Genomic DNA, 18326 nt, shown 5'->3' with positions numbered 1-18326 from the left:
CCCCTGTGGTTAAGCCCTTGGAAGTGCCTCTCACATGGGGTCAGGGATCAGGGGAGGATGCTCTGAAAAGTGGAGCTACATTATAGAAGTGGTGTGGCCTAGAGGATAGAACACAGGCCTGGGAGTCAGAAAGATTGGAGTTCTAATTCAGGCTCCGCCACTTGTCCACTCTGTGACTTTGGGAAAGTCACCTAACTTCTCTTTGTCTCAGTCACTTCCTCTGTAAAATGGGGGTTAAGACTCTGAGCCCCATGTGAGACACAGGCTGTGTCCAACCTGATTAGTTTGCATCTCCCCCAGCACTGAGTACTGTACCTGGTACACAGTAAGTGCTCAACAAATACCATTAAAAAAAAATTCCAGAGTGGTAGAGTGGGCCTGGGAGCCCAGGATGGGTCAGCTAGGATGGATTGTAACCTCTATGAGGGCATGGGTTGAATCTACTTATTCTACGATACTCTCCCAATGCTTATTACATTGCTCTGTTCACAGGTAGCACTCAATAAATAACATGAATTGATTGGACTGACCCCCTCCTGCTGTGTGACCCCAGCACTGAGTGCTTCTACTTCTCTGTGTCTCCATCTTCTCAGGCTAGCCCTGTTTGTTGAAATGGGGCTGCCCAAAGAATGGGAACAGGATGGAGTGCCAGTCCCTTTCCTTCCCTTCCTCCTTCTTTGAGTGCCATTTTCCACCAATCACTTTCCCACAGCTTCTTCTTTACTGCTTTCAAACATGCTTACATATCCCCTGTTCTAAAAAAACCTTCCTTGACCCCACAAGTTCCTTCTAGTTATCACCCCATCTCCCTCCTATCATTCCCCTTCAACCCAACCACTTCACCTCTCTGGGACTCAATCTGCTCACCTGGCAAGCACCACTCAACAGTACCCTCTCCACTGAACTCAACTCTCTTCTTCCCTTGTTCGACCGCCAAGGTCACACTACTAACCCACAACCCCAGGGTCACCTCCACAGTCTGTTTCTTCTGCTCCTGTGCCCAAGCTGTGGAGCACTGCTGGGGGAAATCTCTGACCTTATTCACCTAAATTCATTCCTACCTGCTTCAATTCAGCCCTCTCCTCTGCCCAACAACAATACTTCTCTTTCCTAATTTACTCCCATAACCACTGCCCCCACCAGCTGTTCCAGACATTTAACTCCTTACTCAAACCTCCTGTCTCCCTGTCCCCATCATCTCTTTCCCCTAATGACCACACTTCATCTACAAAATTGACACCGCCAGGTGTAATCTCCCTAAAATCACCCCTGTTCCTCTCCAATCCTCTCCTTCTCTGCAGCCCTCTTTAACTCTTCCTATATTCCTTGCAGTTACTCAAGAAGAGATCTCTCAACACCTCTCTAAATCTCCCCCCTCCACCTGGGCTTCTGACCCCATCTCTTCATATCTTTGTAAAACACTCGCCCCCTCCCATTTTCCTCCTTGACTCCCATCTTCAATTATTCACTTTCCAATGGCTTCTCTCCCACTGCTTTCAAACATTGTTAAGCATACCCTATCCTAAAAAAAGGCTCCCTCTAGTTATCACCTCATTTCCCTCTTAACATTCCTCTTCAAACTTCTTGAGAGAATAGTTTACACCTGCTGTTTCCACTTCCTCTCCTCCAATTCTCTCCTCGATCCTCTCGAATCTGGCTTCCACCCCCTTCACTCCACAGAAACAGCCCTCTCTAAGGTAATGACCTTCTCACCAAATCTGATGGCCTCAACTCTATCCTAATCCTCCCAGACCTCTCGGCTGCCTTTGACACTGTAGACCAACCCCTTTTCCTTGAAAATGTATCCAACCTTGGCTTCTCTGACACTGTCCTCTCTTGGTTCTCCTCCTAGCTCTCTGACTGCTCCTTTTCAGTCTCTTTTGCTGACTCCTCTCCTGCCTCCTACCCCTTGACAGTGGCGGGTGGCGGGGGGGGGGGGGGGGGCTCTCAAGGTTCAGTTCTGGGTCCCCTTCTTTTCTCCATCTACACCCATTCCCTTGGAGAACTCATTCTCTTTCATGGCTTCCACTACTATCTCTATGCAGATGATTCCCACATTTTCATCTCCAGCCCTGATCTCTTTCCTTCCCTGCAATCATGCATTTCCTCCTGCCTTCAGGACATCTCTACCTGGATGTCACATTGACACCTCAAACTAAACATGGCCACAACAGAACTCCTTAGCTTCCCACCCAAACCCTGTCTTCCCTGTGTCTTTTCTATGACTGTAGATGATACCATTATCCTTCCTATCTCACAAGCCTGTAACCTTGGCATTGTCCTCATCTCTCTCATTCCACCCACATACTCAATCTGTCACCGAATCCTGTCAGTTTTATCTTCACAACATTGCTAAAATCCACCATTTCCTCTCCATCCAAACTGCCACCATGCTGATCCAAGCACTTATCCTATCCCTTCTTGACTACTGCACCTGCCTCCTCACTGACCTCCCTGCCCGCTTTCTCTCCCCACTCTAGTTCACACTTCACTCTGCTGCTCGGATCATTTATCTACAATAATGTTCAGTGCATGTCTCTCCACTTCTCAAGAACCTCCAATGGCTGCCCATCTACTTCCACATCAAACAGAAACTCTGTATCATCAGCTTGGCTTCAAAGCACTCAATCAACTTACCCTATCCTACCTCACCTCACTGATCTCCAGCTATAGTCCAGCCCGCACACTTAGCTTCTATAGCGCCGGCTTTCTCACTGTGCCCCGATCTTATTTACCTCCCTGCCGACCTCTTTCCCACATCTTCTTCCTACCCTGGAACTCCCTCCCTCTCCATATACACCAGACCACCAATCTCTCTACCTTCAAAGCATTACCAATGTCACACCTCCTCCAAGAGACCTTCTCTGATAAAGTCCTCTTCTCCCTCCCTTTCTGCAGTGCTCAGTGATCTTGGATCTGCAACCTTAGGGCATCTGATATTCACCCGGCCCTCAACCCCACTTAGGTGAACAATAATAATAATAATAATAATAATAATAATAATAGTATTTGTTAAGCGCTTATGTGCCATGCACTTTTCTAAGCACTAGAGTAGATGCAAGGTAAACAGGTTGAACACAGTCCCTGTCCCACATAGGGCTCACAGTCTTAATTCCCATTTTACAGATAAGGTAACTAAGGCACAGAAGTTAAGTGACTGTTCCAAGGTCACACAGTAGACAAGTGGCAGAGCCAGGATTAGAACCCACATCCTCTGACTCCCGAGCCCATGCTCTTGCCACGAGGCCATGCTTTCTCTTGTGACATAACTTTAAATGATATCATATGTTATATAGTACTTATTTTTATTGTCTGTCTCTTCCTCTAGACTGTAAGCTCACTGGGGGCAGGGATCATGTCTGCAAACTCTGTTGTACTGCTCTCTCCCAAGTGCTTAGTACAGTGCTTAATAAATACCATTGATTGATCTGGTATAAAAACGAAAATGATATAAAAAGCCATCCTTGGGCACTTGATACCATGCGGCACCTCTGCACCTCTGGTCGCTGGCTGCATCCCGTGACCCAGCACGAACCAACCCGGAGGCAGGGACAGGCGAGGCGAGGGAATCTGCACACATCACTGTCGCTGGAATCCATTTCTCTGAACGTTTTCTTGGTCCTTTTATAGCACTCTGTACACAGCAGGCGACAGCACAGTGCCCCAGCACAGTGCTCTGCCCAAAACAGGCTCCTAATACAGTGCTCTGTACCCAGTAGGTACACAATAATATGGCACTGACTGACTGACTGAAAGAATGACTGACATCTTTGAGGGAATGTACAAAGCCACTCTCCTGAGATTTTAAGAAGGTGCTGCTCTGGATAGAATGTTGTTGCCTCATGCTCCCCTCCCACCTGCCCTCCTTTGATCTGCCACCCCCAACTCCCAGGGGCCCAACACCTTAAATTCGAGTAAACTCTACCTGGCAGGTGGAGGCCTCAGAGTTACCGGTAAAGTGGAAGGGTAAATAATGCATGCGGATAAAACCATCATAAATCCACCTCCTCGCTCTCCCCCATCTGGCAGGGCGACCTCGGAGAGAGACACGCTGGGCTGCGGTTCCCGAACTGAGTGGCCCGATAGAGCAGTGTCACTTCATCAGGTTGGACTCTGACGAATATTCCCACCGAGTGCTCAGATGGGATATAGGCCGGGCTGGACCACCTCCAGTAATCTTTCAACAGTGCAGCCAAGTAGATAGACCATGGAATTAGAAGACCTAGGGGTTTTAGTTAAAGCCCTGCCCCTGGTCTGTTGTGTGAACTTGGGCAAGTCACATACCATCAGTACTACTACTATTACTAGTGTCTCTGAGCATTTACTAAGGGCCAAGCACTGTATTAAAGGCTGGGGTTGTTACAATAAAAGATCGGACACAGTCCCTGCTCCATATAGGGCTCACAGTCTAAGGAGGAAGGGAAACAGGAATTTTATTCCAATGATGAAGAAACTGAGGCACAAAAGTTAGGTGACTTGCCCAAGGACATATAGCACACAACAGAGCTGGGATTCGAACCCAGGTCCTCTGATTCCTAGACCCATACTCTTTCCACTAGGCCACATTGCTTCTCTGGACCCCAGTTTCCTCATCAATCAATCAATCAATCAATCAATCGTATGTACTGATCATTTATTGAGTGAGGGGTACCATACTAAGCGCTTGGGAGAGTACAATAAAAGACAGTTGGTAGACACGTTCCCTGCCTACGATGAGCTTACGATCATCTGTAAAATCGGGATGAGATATCTGCTCTCCCGAGTTCTTACTTAGACTGTGAACCCCATGTGGGACAAGGACTCTTTCCTTCAACCATCCAAGGGCTTTGCCCAGTGCTCAGCACATAGTGAGCACTCAATCAATACTATCAGAATAATAATTGGCCTGGGGACAAAAGAAGACTGCTGTCTTGCACACTTCAGTGATCATCACCCAAGCCCATTCACTTGTCCACAACCGCTCCCAATTGTGGTCTGGGCTCTCGCTGTTAGCATTGCCAACATCACTGCCCTTCTCTCCAGTGTGCATTGTGAGAGATGGGGACCTGTGTCTTTGAGGACTGGAGGTGGGAAGGTTACCAGTGCACCTTGGTTGGGGGGCTAGGGGAGGTGTCAGTATTTCTTCTTGCTCAGTTTTCCAAAGGGGGAAGGGTTCTAGAGTGGCTGTTCTCAATCAGATTTCTTCCCCCAAACAGGATCCTGGCCTCTCAGCTTGCCTCTAGGAGACAAGCATCCTTCATCTACAACTCTTCCATTGTTCCAAACATCCGTCCTCTTAAAGGGTGCCCTAACCCTAGCCGGGAAAAACTGGATGTGGGACCTTCTGATGCTCTGTGGAGCTGGAGGCTCATTACCAATGGGATAATGCTCCTGCCTGATACCCGCAATGGTGACTGCCAGGTGGACAGGATGGGGTGGGGGCAGAGGAGTACCCCACCACCACCAACTCCCACCTCTCCCTGACAGCCCGGGCACTTAGCTGCCAAGCCAGTCTGGACTGGCTACTCCTGCCCTAGCCAGAGGTATCTCGTCGTGGACCCAGGCTGAATGGGGAGGGGGTGGCGAAGGCATTCTGAGCAGAGCTGTCCCTAGTCTTTTCCAGGGGCAGGATGGCAGCTCCTCCTCCGCGCCCAGCTGAAGGTGCCCCCTGACTTCCCAGCCTGATCGAGGGAAAGAAATTGGAGCAGAACTGGTTCTGGAGACATGAGGGGCCCTAGCTCTCTCCCGGACCCGGACTCCTCCAGCCATCTCCTGCCCTCCCCAGGAGAAGTTCGGGAAAAGGCTCCTACCTCGAGATAGATCCTTTTCAATAAGTTTCATCTGAAGGTGGAATATTTGCTCCTGAAGTTTGCAGATGGAGTGTTTCATTTTCTCTCGCCTGGTCACCATGTAGCACAGATTCCTAACCTGAGGAAACATAAGAAAGATTTTCTGCCTTACACAAGAACTCTGCATGCTGCTCCTGGGAGCCCCGGGGACGGGGGGAGCTGAAAATTGAGGGCTCACAAAACGGGGTCATCTCACCAGGCCCCTGACACTGGGCCCCACAGTCAGTGGGGAAAAGAGACTCAGTTTCCTCAACTTCTTGCTGCCAGGATCTAGTCAGCCCTTGATGGATTTGGGGACAACTCTTTCCTTTTTTTAATGGTATTGGTTAAGCACTTACTATTCATTGAATCATATTTATTGAGCGCTTACTATGAGCAAAGCACCGTACTATGCACCAGGCACTGTAAATATGCGCTGGGGTAGATACAAGCTATTCAGGTTGGACACAGTCCATAGCCATGTGGGGCTCACAGTCTTATCACCATTTTACAGATGAGGTAGCTGAGGCACAGAGAAGTTAAGTGACTTGCTCAAGGTCACAGAGCAGACAGCAGTAGAGCTGGGGTTAAAACCCGGGTCCTCTGCCTCCGAGGTCTGTGTGCTTTCCACTAGGCCATGCTGCTCCTCAACTTGGAGTCCTTGGGAAAGGGAGGAGGTCATTCTGAGGCATCAGAGCAGGTGACAAGGTGGCAAGAGTCCTGAAACTAAGCTCCTGACTTGGTCCTGATTCTGGTCAGCGACCTTTGAAGTCAACCCCCTGTTGCCTCCTTGTCCGTACAATGGCCATCCCTCCTACCTGGTACCTTCCTGGGCTGCTCGGATGGGTGGTCACAAGGACAGGACCCAGAGAGGCTTGATGGTCACCTGGTTAAGAGGGGACAGCATCTCCCATTCCCTCAATGCCAACTGCACTTTCTTAAAACCGGGAGAAATCAAACCACTTAATACATTTCCATTCCTGCGACTCCAAGTCCAACCCTAAAATCTGTTCTCAAAGATGCCCTTTGGTGGGGCCTGATCGCCCCGAAGAGGTCTAGCAACTGTCACTGTCTCCTCAAGGGCACACAATACACTGCTAACTCAGGAAACCTGACGTGCCTCTCCCAAGTGCTTAGGACAGTGCACCGCACTCGGTAGGTGCTCAATTTATAGCATTTCTACTACTACTACAGCCAAGACACAAAAAAGAGATTTCCTTCCCAAGGCTGGAACAGGCTTTCAGGGGTCATCAGGCTTAATCCCAGGACAAGAACAATCCACACTTATCCAGTGTTTTTGAGGGGGCCTGTGGGGGCTCAGCAGTTAGAAGAGATCCCTTCCCCCAGCCCCTTGCAAGACACCACTGAGTAAAAGAAGCCTCCAGACTGCAAGCTTCTTGTGGGCAGGGAATGTGTCTACCAACTCTGTTGTACTGTACTCAGTGCTCTGCACAGAGTAAAAGCTCAATAAACACATTGATCACTAGAGCATTAGATCCGAGAGGAATTGATCACATTGAGCACTAGATCTGAGAGGAATAGAGCCGCAGCCCTGGGGGAATCAGGACAGACCAATGACCGACTAGGGACGCTGACCCTGGACACGTTCCTGTTCTAAAATGTGATTCCGGGCCTAATGCCGTGCCTCGCTGTGCAGTTCACAAGAGGACTGCCATGAGCAGCGGGGGCAAGGCTTCCAAGAACTGCAGAACCCTTGCAGAAAGGCAAAGAAACACCAAACTTGCCTCACTGCTGAATGGCTCGAGGATGACTTATTATGGGCTGGGACTGCATCTGCTAACTCTGTCATATTGTACTTTCCCATGTGCCTAGAACAGTGCTCTGCACATGGTAACTGCTCAATAAACACCACTGATTGATTGATTGCAGCCTCGGGAGTGGGATCATCTGTGAACCACAGTATCTATCCTCACTAAAGGCTCACAGCTGACAATGTGCCCTTGGGTGGGGAGCGAAGACAGCCACAAGGAGCCACTGATGGTTCTGGAATGGGATCGGGCTCTAACCTCGAGCCACATGTGGTCATTTCTCCGACCTCCGGAGGGACTCTTGGAAGTCGGAGGGTGGAGCTTCACTATTTTTTCCTGGTTTTCCCTCCTGCTCCCATTAGCTACAATTCATTTGTGTCTGTCCATGTCCACCATTAGACCGGAAGCTCTATGAAAGTGGGAACCTTGTGCCCCTCTCCCAAACGTTTAGTGCAGTGCTCGGCACCTGTTCAGCACTCAATAAATGCCCCTGCCTGACTGATCACAGAAAGAAAGTGGAGAGGTGACAGAGGGAGAAATGTTTGTTTATGCTATTTCAAGGCACTTTTTCCATTGACATAGAGTCTCATTATTCCCTGTTCTACCCTCCTGCTTCTGCTGTTTGTAAGCCATTTGGGTCAGTCTTCCCTATTACAGGATTTGTTCCTTGAAATCAGAGAGAGGCATTTCTTGCTTCTACTGTAGTCTTTTCAAGAACTTAGTTCAATGCTGAGCACTCACTGGGTGCTCAATCAAAACCACTGATGGACTGTAAGCTCCTTGTGGGTATGGAATGTGCCAACCAACTTTTTTTTTAATGGTACTTGTATGGTACTATGTGCCAGACACTGTACTACGAACTTCAGTAAAGCACTGGAGTAGATACAAAACAATTAGATTGGACACAGTCCATGTCCCACATGGGGCTCACAGTCTTATTCTCTATTTTACAGATGAGGTAACTGAGGCACAGATAAGTTAAGGGACTTACTCAAGGTCACACAATAGACAGGAGGAGGAGTTGGGGTTAGAACCCAAGTCCTCTGATTCCCAGGCCAGTTTTCTTTGCAGTAGGCCATGTTGTTTCTCTGTTATAGTGTCTCTAGTTCCGGGGAGAAATGGGAAACAAACAGAGGAATCCAAGGACTCTCCATGTTTGGGTACCAGCTGCAGATCCCCTGTTAGAGCCCCCAGCCCGGCCAGCCTCGTTCTCCCAAGGAATGGTTTTCCCTTGGCAGACAGAAGCGGCTGTGGCGGAGCTGAGACAGAGCCCCAGCCCTCCAGCCATTTCTCAAGTGATCGAATTCCATTCCTGGGGTCTCCTGGGGCCGCACTCTGCCCGTCCATTCCTGGAGTCTCCAGGGGCCGCACTCTGCCCCATCACCCCGGCCCGGCCCAGCCTGCCTTGCCGAGGGTACAGGATCAGACAAGTCTCCAGTCATCACCCAGCTCACCCGGCATCAGATCCAGGGCCAGAGAGTCAGAGCTGGAATCCCATGACTGACCTCTTTCCTGGTCCCCAAGCTACTACAGGTAGCTTCAACTCCTTGCAACTCAGGGGCAAAAGACTTCTGGTTAAGGGGCTTGGACCTCCCTGCCCAGATGGCAACCATCCTGGTCCAAGCCCTTATCAAATTCCTGCTACATTACTGCATCAGCCTCCTTGCTGGCCTCCCTGCCTGCAGCCTCTCCCCTCTCCAATAGTAGTAATAGTAATAATACTGTATTTGTTAAGCGCTTACTATGTGCCAGGGACTGTTCTAAGCGCTGGGAATGTATATAAGCAAATTGGGCTCACAGTCTTACAGATTTACAGATGAGGTAACTGAAGTACAGAGACTTGATTTGCAGATACAGAGACAGAGATTTGCCCGAGGTCACAAAGCAGACAAGTGGCAGAGCCGGGATTAGAACTCACAACCTTCTGACTCCTAGGCTACTGGTCTATCCACAAGGAAACACTGCTTCTCTCCAGTCCACACTTTAAAGAAATTTTCTACTCCTCTGAGAGCATCCTACCAGGCCCTGACGAAGAGATGGAGCCCAGTTCATTGACATGAGAGCAACATTCCCCTCTCTTTGCCCCGAGGTGAAGGCCACTTCACTGCCGACCTCCATGGGAGCCTGTTGGCCAGGCCCAGGCTCAGTCTAGGCATCATCATTCAGCATGTCTGCCCCAGCTTCTATGACTCTGGCTCATGAAGAAGGGAGCCCCCATCTCCCCGGGACTCCCACCACTGCCTACTGCAATAATAATAACAATAATGATGATATTTGTTAAGTGCTTACTATGTGCCAAGCACTGCTATAAGCCCTGGGGTAGATACAAAGTAATCAAGTTGTCCCACATGGGCCTCAGTCTTAATCCCATTTTACAGATGAGTTAACTGAGGCACAGAGAAGTGAAGTGACTGTCCCAAAGTCACACAGCTGACAAGTGGCAAAACCGGAATTAGAACCCATGACCTCTGACGCCCAAGCCTGTGCTCTTTTCAATCAGTGGTATTTATTGAACATTTACTGTGTGTAGAGGACTGTACTAAGTGCTTGGAAGAGTTCAAAAGAGTTGGTAGACATGATTTCTGCCTCAAGGAGTTTACAGGGAAAATGTTCTAATGCCCACCTGTCCCTCATTAAACCGAGGCAATCCTATGCTCATGGAAACCTCAAGCCAACTTCCCCGACAGCCAGGAAGATGGCCCTGTTCATTCATTCAATTGTACTGAATGAGCACTTACTGTGTGCAAAGTACTGTACGAAGTGCTTATCGGTTGTCAGGTGATGTGGACTGACGTGTCCTGAATGGATTGCCAGTTTGGGCCATTTTTGATGGAGGTGGTGGAGAGAGAGAGAGAGAGAGAGAGAGAGAGAGAGTGTGTGTTGGAGGCAGGCAGGGGAGGAGGAGGGAGGAAGGGTCAGACTTGAACAAGTCCACATGGAGGGCTGGTCTGGCCCGACTCTACGGCTGATCCTTGGGGCCAAGTCCATAAATATGAAAACCATAAAACCCTAATGGCGTTTAGTGCATCTTGACAGTGAGCACTTATTCAACTCTTCCTTTTCCCTGGGGGCCAGGGGGGCAGACAGTGTAGTCTACTGGAAAGAGCTTAGGATTGGGAGACAGGACACATGGGTTCTCATCCCAGCTCTGCCACTGACGATAGGCAAGTTCTTAACTGCTCTGGTGCCTCAGTTTTTTCATCCATACAATGGGGATAAAACAGCTGTTCTCCTTTCTTAGACTACAAGCCCTGGATGGGACAGTGTCCAGTCTTGTATGTGTCCAAGTGCTCAGCAGAGGGCTTGATGTTCTCCTATATCCTTGACTCATCATCTACCTACTTCAAGCCGCACACTCAGCCAGTCACCAAATCTTGTTGGTGCTCTCTTTACAACCTTTTCAGAATCCATCCCTTCCTCTCCAATCAAACTATGACTATGCTCATCCAACCACTTATCATATCCCATTTTGACTACTGCATCAGACTCCTCACTGACCTCTCTGTGTAGAGCCTTTCCTCAGTCCAGTCTGTATAACACTGTTGCCTGTGTTTTTTTTCTAAAACACTGTTCTGTGCAAGTCCCCCTACTTCTCAAAAGCCTCCAATGGTTGAACATCCTCCTCCACATGAAACCGAAACTCCTTACCATCATCTTTCAGGTACTACATCAGCTCTCTCCCTCCTACCTCACCTTACTGACTTCCTACACGTTACTCATTTAATACCACCGTGCTGAACTTTTAGCTTACAACGCCCATCAGGAAAGAGGTGGAGCACGGAAAGTGGCCCTCTTCCCTTGATAAATTCCCTGGGATTTGACCTAAGAGTCATTCACGGGAGAAAACACGCCAGGGGGTGAGAGCACAAAGAGGAGAGGGGGACAAGAACCCAAGTTTCCTGTTGCCCAGGCCTGAGCTCTTTCCACTAGGCCACACTACCTCTGGGCAGTGCCGACCTCCTCAAGGACCCGCTCGTCCTCTGACAAAGAGATGGGGCAGTGACCGCTATGCAAGCAGGGATCAGGAGGAGCCAAGGAACCCACCCATCTGCCCAAGGGGCTGACAGCACCCTGCTCACTGGAAGGTGTAGGAAATGTGCTCTAGTTCCAGAGAGAAATGGGGGGGTGGGGAGGAGGTCCACCTATTCCGGCTCTTTCAGACAGCACCCCAGGCTCTAGCCCGCTTCCCCCTAGCTCCCAGCTCCAGGTGGGGAGACATCACCTTTGCTGCCAGCTCCGAGACCTCTGCCACTCTTGTCCCCCTTGCCCCCCATCCCTCCTGCTGGATTCCAGAGGACCCTGGGGGCACAAGAGCCAGGAGCTGGACACTGGTGTAGGGAGATGCAGAAGTCTGGGGGCACCCCAAAGCCGAGGCAGACTCACCTGCTTCAGGAGTTCCTGCTCCCCACGTGACACATGCTGAAAAGTAACTTTCCAAGTGCCACCCCTTCCTCTCCCTGCTGCCCGGTGGCTTCACAGCCTCTATGGGAGAGTGTGGATGGTGGGATGCAAACACTCCCCACAAGAGGGTGAATCCTGCCGATCAATCAATCAATCAATCAATGGTATTGAGTCCTTTCTGTGTTCAGACCACTGTACTAACTGCTTGGAAGAGAACATTACAACAGAATTGGTAGACATGCTTCCTACCCACAGTGAGCTGCAAAGAAGGAGACCCAGCTAACAGCAGCATGTTAAAGACTAAATGACATAGAGAGTTTATTATTATTACTCTCTGCTGTTGCCTCGGCCATTCATCCTTAAGTTTTCTTTGGTCTTGCTGACTCTTATCTTTCCAGTTTTCCTTTCATCTGTGCCTCTTCTTGCTCTTCACCCTCAAATCCACCCACTGAACAATGATTAGAACAGTGTTCCACACACAGCAGGATCCAGAACAGTGCTCTACCCAATGGGGTGCCCAGTTCAGTGTTCTGCACATACACTAAGCATCCAGTACAGTGCTCTGCACCCAACATACATCCAGTGCAGCGTTCTACACACAATTACCTACAGAACAGTGCTCTGCATGCAACAGATGTTCAGTAAAGTTCTCCACCCACAGCAGAAACTGGCACCCAGTTGTCATCCAGGACACTACCCTGTCCGATACAGGGCTCTCCACACACTAGGTGCTCAGTTCAGTGTTCTGCACACAGTAGGCAGATGCTCAGTACAGCACTCTGAGCCCAGAAGGAAAACCAGTCACTACTCTTTGACCAGCGGATGGTCAATAAACCCTTATGATGATGATGATGATGATGAAGAGGACCCTGGTTCACGTACTATATAGAGCAAAATGTTTCAAACTCATCCCCGCTGCTCTGTTTCCCGTAGACTGCACCCACTCACGACAAACTGTACCGTGTCTCGCTGGGAACAGCCCTGGCTGCTTTCACTTGGTTGGGTCCCAAGCTCTTCCTGTAGCTGATGCCCAATGACATGGAATCACACACCCTCATTACTCTCCTCCCTCTCAGCAGCTGGCCCCTGGAGGGTTTCTTGTTTTAAAAGTCCCTGGCCCCTTGGCCACCAAAGGATGACAATAATAATAATAATAATGATGGCACATGTTAAGCACTTACTATGTGCCAAGACCTGTTCTAAGCATTGGGGTAGATACAAGGAAAGCAGGTTGTTCCTTGTGGGGCTCACAGTCTTAAGTAAGCAGGTTGTCCCATGTGGGGCTCACAGTCTTAATTCCCATTTTACAGAAGAGATAACTGAGGCAGAGAAGTTGTGACTTCTTAAGTTGAAGTTAAGTGACTTCAAGTAAGTGACTTGCCTGAAGTCACACAGCTGATAAGTGGAGGAGGCGGCATTAGAACTCACGACTTCTGACTCCCAAGCCCGTGCTCTTTCCAAAGCCCAGGTAGTGATGGGGCTCAGGATGGCACCACCTTCCATCCCTCCTCTCCCTGCCCCCATCATCTAGGGCATGGCTCTGGCCTGGGGCTGCTCCCCTGGCTGGAGAGGCAGGACGGGGATACAGGGAATCCATTCAGTGTCAGGGGGACTGGGATGGCAATATCCCATCCAACCAGTGGCAGGTGCCCTGCTGCTCTCTCTCTGACCTTTGCACTGTCGGGTGCCCAACTAGGTGAACCCACGGTGCCCAAAGGAGCAGTGAGAAACGGGGAGGGGAGCGAAAGTCTCAGTCCTACCAAGTCTCCCCAGCACCGCTTCCTCCATCAGCAAGAGGCAGCGTGGCCTAGTGGAAAGGGCCTGGGCCTGGGAGTCAGAGGTGTGACCTTGGGCAAGTCACTTCTCTGAGCCTCAGTTTCCTCATCTGTAAAATAGACATTAAATGCCTGTTTTCTCTCTTACTCAGACAATGAGCCCCATGTGGGGTATGGACTGGGAACAACCTGATTATCTTGTATCTTACACTGTCTAGTCGTGACCGACCCATAGCGACCCCATGGACACATCTCTCCCAGAACGCCACACCTTCATCTGCAATCGTTCTGGTAGTGGATCCATAGAGTTTTCTTAGTTTACCATTGCCTTCTTCCACGCAGTAAACCTGAATCTCCACCCATGACTCTCTCCCTTGCCTTCGCTGCCCAGCACAGGTGAGTTTTGACTTGTAGCAGATTGCCTTCCACTTGGTAGCCACTGGCCAAGCTAGGAATGGAATAGGTATGCCTCTGCTTGACGCTCTCTCCCATAGTAGTGACTGGTAGAGTACTGGAAACTCTCCAGGTGTGACCCTGAGAGGTGATCTTGTAACTACCCCAGTACTTAGTACAGTACTTGGCACAAAGTAAGCGCTTTACAAGTAACAGGAAAAGAAAACCAAAACTTTCAGTGGTGTATATGCTTGTGTGCATGTAGGTCGGGGGAAATCCAGCAGGACCTGGAGGACAGAGCAGAGATTAGAGAAGCAGCACGGCTTAGAGGATAGAGCATGGGCCTAGGAATCAGAAGGTCATGGATTCTAACCCCAGCTCTGCCACCTGTATCCTGTGTGATCTTGGGAAGTCACTTCTCTGGGCCTCAGTTACCTCATCTGGCAAAATGGGATTGAGACTAGGAGACCCATGAGGGATAGGGACTACGTCCAACCTGATTTGGTTGTAACCACCCTAGTGCTTAGTACAATGTCTGGCACATAGTACGAGCTTAACCAAAACCACAATTATCATCTGGGTGTCAGGGGACCCATATTCTAATCCCAGTACTGCTGCAGGCCTGCTGTATGACCTGGGGCTGAACCTCTCTGGGTCTCAGTTTCCTCCTATATAAAATGGGGATATGCTACTTGTTCTGGCTCCCTCTTTTATAGTGAGCCCCTCAGGGACCAGGAATTCAGCTCTGATCACCCTAAATCTACCCCAGCGCTTAGTCAGTGCTTGACACCTTGTGTCTCCCCACTTCTAGACTGTGAGCACTTGTTGGTTAGGGATTGCCTGTATTTGTTGCCGAATTGTACTTTCCAGGCGCTTAATAGGAGTGCTCTGCACACAGTAAGCGCTCAATAAATATGACTGACTGAATGAACAAGTGCTTAATACAGGCCCTAACTATAATTATTATTATGACCGGTGGGGCTTCTTGGGCTAGATAGCCAGTGAGTCCACAGGGATGAGGGTGGGCCCCTAGGATTCTACCCAATCGAACACATTGGGGTGCGGGAGGGGTGGCCAGGGCATGGCAATAGCATGACCAGAGGTTGGTCGGACTCACCCTCTCGAGGTCTTGCCTGAGGTGGGTAAACAGCTTGAGGCGTCGGTACAGCACATCCTGCTCCTGCTGGGCCAGATTGTCCACCTCGTCGGTCTTGGGGCTGAGCAGGGGCTTGTTGGAATTGGCTTTCCTCTTCAGTTTCCAGTACTGATAGACAAAATCCACCAGCGTCTCAGTCAGGTCCAGGTTCTCGGCCACCTCGGAGGGCTTGACCAGTTCGTAGAAGTCCTCCTCTAGCTGCTGGAGCTTCTGCTTCCGCAGGGTCACCTTCTCCAGGTCCAGCTGGGCCGGGTCGGACTCCGACCATGAGCTGGCGTCGCCCCGCGGGCCCCGGGCCTCCTCGGCTGTCGGCTTCGGGGTCCCGCCACTGTGCTCCAGGCAGAAGGACTTGAACTTCACTTCGTCGTTCTCCGCTAATATAGTCCGCATCTCCAGGCTGTGGTCGAAGGCGCACGTGACATGGAATGCCGTGATACAGGATGGCATGGAACACTGTGGGGCACAGAAGGAGACACAGTGTCCCACTTTGTGCCCGTACAAGGGACAGACACACAGCGTCTCGCTGAGTGCCCACTTTGGACTGACTACAGCTTCCCATTTAGTGCACACATATGGGACATATACATACACTCAAGTGCCCCACTTAGGGATCACACAAGGGACACATACATATGGTATCCCACTTAGTGTTCTCATATGGTGTCCCTCTTAGTGTCCACATACTGGACAGACACACAGCATCTCACCAAGTGGGAAACACACATGATAGCCCATTTAGTGCCCACACACAGGACATACATATAGTTTTCCACTTAGCACCCACAAACGGGGCCAGCAATGTCTTGTCTTGTCTTATGCCGTCGAGTCGTTTCCAACCCATAATGATACCGTGGACACATCTCTCCCAGAATGCCCCACTCTCCTTCTACAATCATTTTGGTAGTGTATCCAGAGAGTTTTCTTGGTAAAAATATGGAAGCGGTTATCACTGTCTCCTTCCGCATGGAAAACTTCAGTCTCCGCCTTCGACTCTCTCCCGTGTCGCTGCTGCCCAGCACAGGTGAGTTTTAACTTGCAGCAGATGGCCTTCCACTCGCTAGCCACTGGCCAAGCTAAGAATGGAATGGGTATGCTTCTGCTTGGCTCTCCCTCCCATAGCCGAGACTGGTAGAGTACTGGAAACTCTCCAGGTGCAACCCTGAGAGGGGCGCGCAATGTAACAAGGGTATTATGCCACACTCCATAAGTCATCATTGTCTCAGGTGTCAAGTGGTCCCACAAGGTGGATCAGTCCTGAACACACGGGGTTCTTAACGTGGCCCTGGGTGAGTGGTTCTGGATTGGTCATTGGATGGGAAAGGGAACATATATGGCATATTTAATCACCCAGCACTATCCAGGGTGGAAGGAGCAGGGAAGGCCACAATTCTGCCCAGTTCATCTGGGTGCCCTTTGGTCACAGACACACTGGGTCTGACGAGCGCTGATCTGATTGAGCCCAACTTCGCTTCTCCTGCGGCCATGACCGGCCCAACCGCCAGGCGAGCTGGACGTAAGTCCAGGGCACCATTTCCCTATGGGTGCTTGGCTTGTAGACTACAACTGAATATAAAATCAAATTTGTTCAGGTTCGTATTGAAATTTTATGAGAGCTTAGCAAATCATAAAAAGTGGGTTCTAATTTGTGTGCAAATTAACTGGATGGGGGCAATCGAAAAAAAGCCCAAACCCAAACCGCCTCAAGTGCCAATACACTTGCCCTGCCTAAGGGGTGCCTGGGATTTAGTAGAGGAGCGAGCCCCGGGGATTAGGGGTAGTGAGGATGAGGGTGAGTGGCATTGGCCAGATCATGCCCTGGCTCCTCTTCCCACACAGTGACTCTGGGCCTCTATGTGGAAGGCTCTCAACTGAGGAGGGAGAGCAAGAGCCACTTCCCACTGTCTGGGGGTAAACACCCACAGGACGCACCACTCCTGCCACACCTTGGGGATGGCCTGGTCCTAGATCATCTGTTCCAGTGTCTCGAAGACCCTAAGGACACCATCAGGTTGGGGGGCCTCTGCCCTGTCCTCCCAACTCCACCCCTCCTGATTCTGAGACCACTGGAAGCAGCAGTGCCCACCTCCTCTGCCGTTTTCAGGCTGCTGCTACCCGACACAGATGCCCTTGTTCTGCCCTTCAGCTGCCCTTGCCCCAGAAGCTCAGAAGGGCCCTTGGGGACACCTTCTGGCTGGAAGGAATGGGGTCTTCGAACTGGTGTCTTACTTTGTTTCCACGATATACCACACAGATGGCTCGTCCCTCCCCATTATTCCCAAGCTTCTCCGAACACCACCTTTCTCTTTAATCAAAAATGGCTCGAGCAGTTTCCCAGGCGGAGTGACAGGTCACTCTATATGAAGCAGCAGGATCGTTGGGTCTTGTATACCAAACAAGGGCCCTAAAGGAAAGCTTCGGACCCTTGTGACTGGACCTTGATCCCATCTATCCTGCTGCTGACCCCTTGCCCACATCCTCCCTCTGGCGTGGAACTCCCTCCCCATTCATTTCCTACAGACTGTTACTCTCCCCACCTTGAAAAATCCTCATAAAGTCACAATTCTCCCAGAGTCCTTCCCCAACTAAGCCCTCATTTCCTGCACTTGCTTCCTTTCTGCATCACCTATGAACTTGGTATATTCACCCCATCCTCAGCCCTACGGCACTTACATATATATTTCTAATTTTACTATCTCTCCCTCTAGGCTGTAAGCTCCTTGTGGGCAGGAAATGTATTTGCCATCTCTGTCAGATCATATTCTCCCAAGTGCCTAGTACAGCCTATAGTTAGCACTCAAATATAATTGATTGATTTTACATGTATCCATGCCCTGGCTCATGCAGCAGACACGTATTTGAAAGACCATAGCCCCCCTAATCCCTTGAAGCAGGATCTAGGTATGCACAGTGTCTAATGACTTGTCCAGAAGTTACCATAAAGTAGAATGGGAAAAAGTCTCCTTCCCTCATGGCCAAGTTCCTCGGCCAGGATCCCCTCCCATGAGTTAGACAGGATGTATCAAAC

At 50.1% G+C, this 18326-nt stretch overlaps 1 protein-coding gene and 1 non-coding gene across 5 annotated transcripts in view; both read right to left on the bottom strand.

Moving 5' to 3' along the window:
- Positions 1–18326, bottom strand: part of JADE2 (jade family PHD finger 2) — a 127850-nt gene that overhangs the window by 9967 nt on the left and 99557 nt on the right. For all 4 annotated transcript variants that reach the window (XM_029050420.2, XM_029050418.1, XM_029050419.1 and 1 more), the window contains exons 9-10: positions 15263–15754; positions 5790–5907 (exon numbers count right to left, since the gene is read on the bottom strand). In XM_029050420.2, the coding sequence (XP_028906253.1) occupies positions 5790–5907; positions 15263–15754 (610 nt within the window). The remainder of the gene's footprint in view (positions 1–5789; positions 5908–15262; positions 15755–18326) is intronic.
- On the bottom strand, positions 16333–16470 carry LOC114806853. Its single transcript, XR_003754910.1, has one exon. It is a non-coding gene; the product is annotated as a small nucleolar RNA SNORA7 (small nucleolar RNA).

Source organism: Ornithorhynchus anatinus, chromosome X1 (assembly GCF_004115215.2).
Source record: "Ornithorhynchus anatinus isolate Pmale09 chromosome X1, mOrnAna1.pri.v4, whole genome shotgun sequence".
NCBI classification, from domain to species: domain Eukaryota; kingdom Metazoa; phylum Chordata; class Mammalia; order Monotremata; family Ornithorhynchidae; genus Ornithorhynchus; species Ornithorhynchus anatinus.
This window is presented reverse-complemented; position numbering and strand designations above follow the sequence as displayed.